The sequence below is a fragment of the Esox lucius genome, chromosome 8 (genome assembly GCF_011004845.1).
Source record: "Esox lucius isolate fEsoLuc1 chromosome 8, fEsoLuc1.pri, whole genome shotgun sequence".
NCBI classification, from domain to species: Eukaryota; Metazoa; Chordata; class Actinopteri; order Esociformes; family Esocidae; genus Esox; species Esox lucius.
The window spans coordinates 7,877,426-7,887,237 of record NC_047576.1 but is presented as its reverse complement, the minus strand read 5'-3'; the positions used below and the strand labels follow the sequence as shown (position 1 = coordinate 7,887,237).

The window sequence follows — 9,812 nt, the reverse complement described above, 5'->3', positions numbered from 1 at the left end:
CCGAAAAGGGCCCCCCAAAATTGTGTACTATGTCACGAATGTTGTGCCCCATGTCCCGAAAACCAAGCACTTCCAGGCGTGGATTTTGTGGCTACCTGACATGTGATAGTATTAGAATCAGCTGGCAGTGATTCTAATGGTAGATGATGTGCATGTGAACCACATTTTACACATCCAGCCCAAAACGCAAGGTTCATTTATGTTTTTGTTTCTCCATCACAAAAGTCCCAGACTGCATCTTTAACTCGGACACTCAGAGTTGTTAATGCTGGCTGTAGTAACGTTGGCTGTATCAAAAGAGCAAAGTTGACCGACATGGCGTCCTCTTCTAAAGTCAGTTTCAAAGGAAATATAATGAATATGTTGGTAACTGTTACCATATGGCATTGTAATGTGGATGGACACCAGTGTTTGCTCTGACTACAGGATAAAGGCATTGGTGATTTCTTTAACCAGGACTGTCATATCAGTGTCGGTTGGCCATGCAAAGTGCATTTGTACAGTCAGTTTGTATTAAAACACAGATGTTTTTTAGTGTTTATGTTTTTCCATTTTGAGATCATTTTTGCACTATTTAAGAAAAACCTTTACAACATGACATCTATTTTATGCTTCAAATACATCTGAGGAGTGCTTGCTGGGCTAGCAAATGATTATTACACATTTTGCAATTGCAAATGTAAATATCAGTGATTTTCTTTAAAACCTGCTGCAAATAATATCTAAACTGATATTTAAACTTCGGCAGCCCGATACAGTATCAATGATTTATCACCCCATTCCCTCAACATAATTGAACTCTTCTACTACATTACAAATTTAAATTGACAAACCTAACCCATGTCAAGTGCCAGACGTATCTGCAATTAGCTAGCCGTTTCCTCAAATGGAAAGACATGGTCTTATAAACAGGCAAAGTAATGGTGGGCAGTGGTTTAATGCTTTTAAAATGCCACATGTACAGGATATGATGCTTCGGCTAACATTAGCATGCCTGCATGGAAGTTCTTGCATAGGTTTGGTTTCAGACGTGTAGGAATACAACTCAACAAGGACTGGTTTTCAGAGATGCCTGAGCTGACAGAAAACAGTTTCAGAGGGACACGTTTTAGATTGACACCCATGAAACTGTCGTGTATGATGTGTGACGCTAGTTTCTGTATCCCCATCAAGATCAGCACCCACTCGTAAATACAGTCAGCAGTTTGTCACGTTTCTCATCACTTACTACATAATGAGGAAGCTGTCCGGCCTCCTTCCTTCATACTAAATGCACAGGAGGAGGTGTGTTCAAGGGAATTGGCAAACCATTGAATCTATTCTATTTTATTACATGACTATTAGGTTTATATTAAGCAAGAACGGCCAACCTCTGGCAAGAGAGGGCCCAATTTTTAGATTCACTAATGACAATATGCATAATTATGCAGACCATCCACTAGACAGCCATCTTTGAAAACAACGTTTTATTTTGAATGCAAATAAAACAACAATTAAATGTTCGGGAAAAGCCCGGTAACTAAGCATTTTACTTTTAGTCAACCCCTGTTTTTGACAAAGCACACGACAAGTACATTTTGATTTTTTTGTCAGGGTGTTGGCTGAAAAGATCCAACTCCTAGATTGACACATCCAACTCAACTGACTCAACTCACCACTGGAAAAAATGCACCAAACAATGACAATGTAACTCTCAGCTCAGCTGGAAATGTGGCTCCAAAAAGTAAAAAATAAGCAAAAAGGAAAAAATTTATGGCTACAGCTAGAGGCACTCAACACAAAAGCTGGGGGTAAGTAAAACGCAGCTGGTCACACTGCAAATACACAGATTTTTCTCTAAAAGTAAGTAAACAAAAGTTATTGAATTTGGAGAGAACTTGATTTTTGAGGGAGATTCTGACTTCTAGGCATGTAAAAATGTTGAAATGCCCTGTTTTGCTTGATGAATAGGCTTACTTGAACTGTTTGGTTTTCCCTGAATGACAAAACAAAGGCCTGGCCGTCACGTCCAAACTGGAAAACAGGAAACCAACTCTTGGGGGGGGGGCATATGACCCCCAACAACAGTATTTTCAACACAGTTTGGTACATTCGCTTGTGTGCCAAGGTCTTTAGTAACGGACTATGGTCTATGAACCAATTCCACAGTACTCATTATCCAGACAAAATTCTTTGGGATATTGAATGGGCCTTTCATGAGGCTGTCACGGCCGACCGTTATTTCAAAAGCTGTTGGCAGCTAGGTCATCACGTTAGAAGGCAAAGATGAATTATGTCTTTAAATTAATGAAAAGTAGTTAATACTGATATCACAAAGGCAGAGGTAATCAGCATTATTTATTTTAAAGGGGTAGTGTATTCTGGGTAAAGTAGTTAAATGGGGGTGAAGTGAATCACAATAATATTAAGGCTTACACAAAGGCATTCATTTCATCAGTCTCAAGCTTCGGTATGAAAGACTTTCACACGTTATTAAATTGATTGCTAGTGTCGAACTACTCTACTTGATTTGGTTGCGGCAAAATGGTGTGGATTGTTTTTCTTCCAGAAAGAAAAGACCTGATGGGGACTCTGGGTAGTGTAGTATGGTATAAGGACCAATGAGGTCATTGTAGTCTAACACACATAGACAGACTCAAGCACACGCACGCATACACATTCATGCATTGCTCATACAAGCATACATGCACAGACCCTAACCACACCCAGGTACAATTTACACTGTTTTCACTTTCACTGACATCTCTTAGTATATCACCAATTAGTAGTGGGGTGTCTGTCTCAGAAAATCCAAAGTCACTTTAATTTTTTATTTTCTTTCTGGAAAACAAAATCCAAGAGAATTCTCTCACAGCTTTTTATCAGCTATAAATATTCCAACACAAGTGTTGAGAAAGAAAATTCCTCGTGTTCGTATCTAAAATGCACTAGCAAAGGATAAAAAGCACAATATATACCATGCTTTTGTCAAAAACCTGTTTCCAGAGGGCTTTAAAAAAAATAAAAAGTCAAATAAATATATCTTTAAAATAAAGAATTCATATATAGAGATATATATATAGAGAGATTATATATATATATATATATCTGTCCTTCATACAGAAAGTTAGGATTACAAAATTCATGACAGTGTATAAGAGATGGTTGTTGGGCAATCCTGGCTGAGTGAAGGAAGCCATTCCTCTCACACCCCCCCCCCCCTCTAAATTTCCTCTTCTATCACCACTTCATCAATCCCTCAGAAATCTCAAGGCGTGGGAACCCAGGGATTGCTCACCATTGGAAGCATCCATTTTAGTCACAACAAAACCGAAAATAACTCAAAAGTAAAAAGAATGAAAAGATATAAACAGAGATGTAAATGAAGTTGGAAAACAACAGCCGGCTATCAAAAGATACAGAACATTTATGCCTTTTTTGTTTGGGAGTGTTGGGGGGGGGGGGGTTGTTGTTGGTTTTCTTGACCATACGGTTGTTGTTGTTGTTGTCATCATTTATCCTTGAAAGGTCAGGTCCCCGAGGGGGGGGGGGGGTTACATTATGATGCAGCACTTGCAGGGCTGCTTCTCCTTGTTGTTGGTCTCCGTCGCGGCCCCCTCTGGCTCGCCCCCCTTCTCCCCCACAGGGGTCGTCTCCTTGGGGATCTTGGCGGGGTCGGCGGCGCTGCCGTTGGGTGGGGCCGACCGCTCTTCCTTGACCCCTCCCTCCGTCACGGTGACGGCAGCGGGAGGCGGGCCCACCGTCACATTCTTGCCCGCGCCGTCCTCGATGACCACCAGCTCCGCCTTGACGGTCCCCCCCAGACCCAGCACCTTACTGGTCTCCGTCTCGTCCTCCACACTCTGGTAGCCCATGAACACCATGGTGACGGGGTTCTCCGCGCTAGCCTCCACCTCGCCTCCTCCCGACTGGGGACTGGCACCACCCGCCTTCGCCTCCATGCCCGTGATCTCCTTCTGGGGCGTGGCCGGTTGCTCGGCGGCCAGCTCGGCGTGGGCGGGGACGACTGGAGCCGTGGCCCCGGCTGTGGTGACGTCACTCATCATGGACTCGTCCGCTTTGTGGATGAGCTCATCCACCTCGCTGGCGCTGAGCTGGTGGACTCCGTTCTCCCCGTTCACCTCATGTACCACTACAAGAGAGGGGGGGGGGAACAGGGGGGGGACATTCCTCATGAGAGCATGGAGAACGACTGTTGAAACTCTAACAAAATGGATTTGATGCTGTTCTGTTCCTATGGCCTACACCCATACATTTGCATAAGATCATTGAGAAACAAAGAGAGGAATGCTTGTTTTAGCTCTACTTGTTTTCCCCACAAACCCCCTAATCAGGGAAGGGTGACGTGCGCTGAAGCTGAGCAGTGAGGGCAGACACAGTTCATTCGCAAAGGAAGCAGGGCAGCACAAGAAGCAGACCAGGAGAACAGCTGAATGAGCGCTGGCAGAAAAAACAAAGCAAATGCCACAGCTGCTGGAATAGGAGCCCCGGTGCTGGCTGGATCAGGAGCCCCGGTGCTGGCTGGATCAGGAGCCCCGGTTCTGGCTGTCTGTGTCTAGTAGCAAAATCTATAATAGGAGGTGGACAGAGAAGACCAGGAGAGAGAGCCGAGGTCCAGCCTCCATACTGAGGTGGATCGCTTCCGTTAACGTTACGTTTTGACGATGCAGCAGAGGGTTCGTCCAGGACCTTCGGGGCATTATTCTTACCAGCTTTAAGCACTGTTGGCTGGCTTCCCAGACCCAGATTAAAGCCTTCTCCTGACATGGACTAGAAGCCAATAGAGAATCTGTATTGAGAGTACTTTTCAGTCCCAGAATAGGGTTGATATGGAATAGGGTCAATCTGGATCTTGGAAACCGTCCCAAGAGGTCCAAACCCAACACTGTACTCCCAAAGACGTGTGCTGAAGAGTGGGGATGGGTGCAGGGGGCGGGGTTTGGGCAACTGTGATTTCAGATATGAGCAAATGAATGCAAACACATTGGGTACTGGGAGACCAAACTGACCATTTCAAATGGGTTTGAATATTTTGTACCAAATCATAAAAGCCACATTCACAAATAAAACCACTGAAATACAGTTATTGGCTTTTCTGGTCCCCCTGCAACACTGTGTCATTCTTCGCTTAGGGACGTATACTTGATATTCTCGTTCTTTTACGAGAAGTGGTAATATCTAGGTAGTAACATCTACCTACCTTCAATGGGTAGATTCAAGCCAATCATATCATATACAGTAATTATTTATGATTATCAATATTAAAGTATGTGGAAGCTTTTCTAACCAAGTGAAAATGCATTACGACGCTAATTGGATGGCAAATATGTGGCCTTTCAATTGCAATGATGGTGAAAGCTATGTTTTAATATAGCGCACGATATTTCTAACACTTCTCATAAAGCCATTCGCTGGGCATTTCTTGCATGAGCCTATCTCTATGCCGCTGACATCACGCTGACATCACATTGGGAAATCACCTTTCTGGTAATCCTCATACACCTTGACCCCTTGCCCGCAGAGGTCAACAGGTAGTAGGGTGTTGGTGGACAACACCTTAGTCTCTCCCGTGACATTGTCCCTCTCCACGGTGATCTCTACTGAGTACATGGCTGGGAGCATGGGGGTGTCAACCAGAGGAGAGGTTAGGGCCCAGAAGAAGTCTCTCCTCTCGCTCTCTTTCTCTCTGGCTCTCTCACATGCACACTCGCCTTCTCACACATCTAGACGTTCCTCACTACACCCTCTGTCCCACTCATACAGTATGTACCAAAGATGTTTACTATCAATGTCAACAAGAATAGACTCAAAGGTTTCACAGTCCCTTATGTATTCTCAGACAACCCCTCTAAACAACCAAACGAGAATGTTCTATTAGAAGACATATTTAACCAGTTAACATAAGTCAATGGCTGCCCGTACTCAACCAATATATATAAATACAGTATCTTACAAAAGTGAGTACACCCCTCACATTTTTGGAAATATTTGATTATATCTTTTCATGTGACAACACTTAAGAAATGACACTTTGCTACAATGTAAAGTAGTGAGTGTACAGCTTGTATAACAGTGTACATTTGCTGTCCCCTCAAAATAACTCAACACACAGCAATTAATGTCTAAACCGCTGGCAACAAAGTGGGCCCAATTAGCCATTTTCCCTCCCCGGTGTCATGTGACTCGTTAGTGTTACAAGGTCTCAGGTGTGAATGGGGAGCAGGTGTGTTAAATTTAGTGTTATCGCTCTCATACTCCCTCATACTGGTAACTGGAAGTTCAACATGGCACCTCATGGCAAAGAACTCTCTGAGGATCTGAAAAAAATAATTGTTGCTCTACATAAAGATGGCCTAGGCTATAAGAAGATGGCCAAGACCCTGAAACTGAGCTGCAGGACAGGCTCCACTCAGAACAGGCCTCACCATTGTCGACCAAAGAAGTTGAGTGCACGTGCTCAGCATCATATCCAGAAGTTGTTTTTGGGAAATAGACGTATTAGTGCTGCCAGCATTGCTGCATAGGTTGAAGGGATGGGGGGTCAGCCTGTCAGTGCTCAGACAATACGCCGCACACTGCATCAAATTGGTCTGCATGGCTGTCGGCCTAGAAGGAATCCTCTTCTAAAGATGATGCACAAGAAAGCCCACAAACAGTTTGCTGAAGATAAGCAAACTAAGGACATGGATTACTGGAACCATGTCCTGTGGTCTGATGAGACCAAGATAAACTTATTTGGTTCAGGTGGTGTCAGGCATGTGTGGCGGCAACCAGGTGAGTACAAAGACAAGTGTGTCTTGCCTACAGTCAAGCATGGTGGTGGGAGTGTCATGGTCTGGGGCTGCATGAGTGCTGCCGGCACTGGGGGGCTATAGTTCTTTGAGGGAACCATGAATGCCAACATGTACTGTGACATACTGAAGCAGAGCATGATCCCCTCTCTTCGGAGACTGGGACGCAGGGCAGTATTCCAACAAAATAATGACCCCAAACACACCTCCAAGACGACCACTGCCTTGCTAAGGAAGCTGAGGGTAAAGGTGATGGACTGGCCAAGCATGTCTCCAGACCTAACCCCTATTGAGCATCTGTGGGGCATCCTCAAAAGGAAGGTAAAGGAGCACAAGGTCTCTAACATCCACCAGCTCCGTGATGTCGTCATGGAGGAGTGGAAGAGGACTCCAGTCTAATAAGGACTCTGTACCGTCACCACGACCACCAAGACATAACTTGGTTATTATGTCGCATTTTAATACAATTGATCAAAAATCCCTAGAAGAAACAGTTTGACATCTAAAAGCTTCCACTTGCTGTCTCAACACACTGCCATCAGACTTTTTTTTTATTTTACTCTATAACAATGGACCTACAGCAAATAGTTAATAGCTCTCTGCAATCAGGCATTTTCCCAACGTCTCTAAAAACATTAAGCCCCTATTAAAAAACACTGGATGGATCTATAATGAACAACTATAGACCTGTATCAAATCTCCCTTTTATAGCCAAGATCATTGAGAAGGTTGTCTTCAATCAACTCAGCAATTTTGTGATCTCAAGCGGTCTCTTAGACACATTTCTGTCAGGTTTCCGGCCTCACCACAGTACTGAAATGGCCCTGATTAAAGTGTTAAATGATATATGCCTGAATACTGATTCTGATAAAATAACAGTTCTGGTTCTCTTAGATCTCAGTGCAGCATTTGATACTGTAGATCATAGAACACTTATAGATAGGCTGGAAAATTGGGTAGGACTCTCCGGGACAGTTTGGTTTGGGATTGGTTCAGATCTTATCTAGATGGCCGGAGTTACTTTGTCACCATTGGTAATCATGAATCTGATAGGGTGGCTATGACATGCGGAGTTCCACAGGGATCAGTTCTCGGATCGCTTCTGTTCAATCTCTATATGCTACCTCTGGGCCAAATTCTCCAGAACAACAACATTAACTACCACAGCTATGCCGATTATACTCAAATATATATGGCTCTCGAACCATATGACAACAACTCAATAGACTCTCTTTGTCACTGTATAGAGCACATAAATACCTGGATGAACCAAAATTGTCTACAATTAAACCAGATTATTGTGTTTGGCAACAAAAATAAAAGAACAAGTATTAGTAAAGAGCTGGATTCTCTGGCCCTAAAAGCCAGGGATCAAGTGCGTAATCTTGGTGTTTTGATTGACTCAGACCTCACATTTAACAGTCATATCAAAGAAGTCACCAAAACAGCATTCTATCATCTAAAAATTATAGCAAGTAACAAACGCTTGGTGTCCCAAAAAGACCAAGAGAAGCACATCCATGCTTTTATCTCTAGTAGAGTTGACTACTGTCCTCTTAACTGGACTCCCGAAAAAGACTGTAAAACAACTGCAGCTGATTCAGAATGCTGCTGCAAGAATGTTAACCAAGACCAAAAGAACAGAGCACATCACTCCGGTTCTTAAATCTTTGCATTGGCTTCCAGTCAGTTACAGAACAGATTTCAAAGTGGTGCTTTTAGTTTACAAATCTCCCAAATACACTTCTGATATGTTTGCAGAATATAAACCGAGCAAGGCTCTTAGATCCATGAACACAGGTCAGCAAGTAGAGCCCAGAGTCCAAACTAAACATGTAGAAGCTGCGTTTAGCACTTATGCTGTACACAACTGGAATAAACTACCAGAAGATCTTAGACGTGCCCCCAAATGTGTATTTTTTAATCCAGGTTAAAAACACTTCTCTTCTCACGTGCCTATGACTGAGCACTTAACCACACTGTTTAGCCTTATAAGCTTCCCACTTTTAATCGTTAGCCTTATAGCTTCCCACTTTTAATCTTTATATGTTTTCTTATTATATTTTTTTATTATTATGATCTATACATTTGCTTTGATGTTTTCATTTGAGTATTTGTTTTTATGTTATTGTACTTTCATATATTTTTCTTTGTAAAGCACAGTGAATTGCTTCGATGTATGAATTGTGCTAGATAAATAAACTTGCTTGCTTGCTCCAGTGGCAAACTGTGAAGCTCTGGTGAACTCCATGCCCAAGAGGGTTAAGGCAGTGCTGGAAAATAATGGTGGCCACACAAAATATTGACACTTTGGGCCCAATTTGGACATTCTCACTTAGGGGTGTACTCACTTTTGTTGCCAGCGGTTTAGACATTAATGGCTGTGTGTTGTGTTATTTTAAAGGGGACAGCAAATTTACATGGTTATACAAGCTGTACACTCACTACTTATATTGTAGCGAAGTGTCATTTTTTCAGTGTTGTCACATGAAAAGATATACTCAAATATTTACAAAAATGTGAGGGGTGTAATCACTTTTGTGAGATACTGTGTATATAAGAACGGCCAGTGACTTATGTTAAGTCACTCAATCAGTCAACAATCTTTCATGAAAATCCCTTTGACTGGGGTCTGCTATTGTTAAAGTTAATGCCGACGTTTGTCAAACTGAGTGCAAAAGGAAGCATTTATAAATATATTTAATTTGGATAATGATACTATTAGTCTACTGCTGAGATTGTAATTTTGTTTTGATGTGCACATCGTGTGTTAATCTAATGCTACCATGACAACAGATAGAGCATGTATGTAGACTCTTTAGCAGAGCTGTTTCCTTGGAAACATTGCATCGTTGGATAAGAACTATATATAGGGCATCCCCACACAACAGAAATACTGTGAGGACTGGATTCTCAGTATACCATCCTGACTAACTCGTTAGAAGCATACTATTCTCCATGTCCACGGGCTTGAATGTCCTCAAGAACAGCCCATCATACAGAATGAAGAATGAATCACAC

General features: G+C 42.7%; 1 protein-coding gene across 4 annotated transcripts in view; it reads right to left on the bottom strand.

Annotated features, from left to right (window-relative positions):
• Nucleotides 1–1,581: 1,581 nt before the first annotated feature.
• Nucleotides 1,582–9,812, bottom strand: part of palm1a (paralemmin 1a) — a 42,086-nt gene continuing 33,855 nt past the window's right edge. For 2 of the 4 annotated variants that reach the window (XM_029121739.2, XM_010871319.4), the window contains 2 exons: nt 5,481–5,612; nt 1,582–4,132 (listed from right to left, as the gene is read on the bottom strand). In XM_029121739.2, coding sequence (XP_028977572.1) covers nt 3,534–4,132; nt 5,481–5,612 — 731 coding nt within the window. In that variant the 3' untranslated portion in view covers nt 1,582–3,533. The remainder of the gene's footprint in view (nt 4,133–5,480; nt 5,613–9,812) is intronic. The other 2 variants (XM_010871320.4, XM_010871321.4) reach the window with 1 other exon arrangement.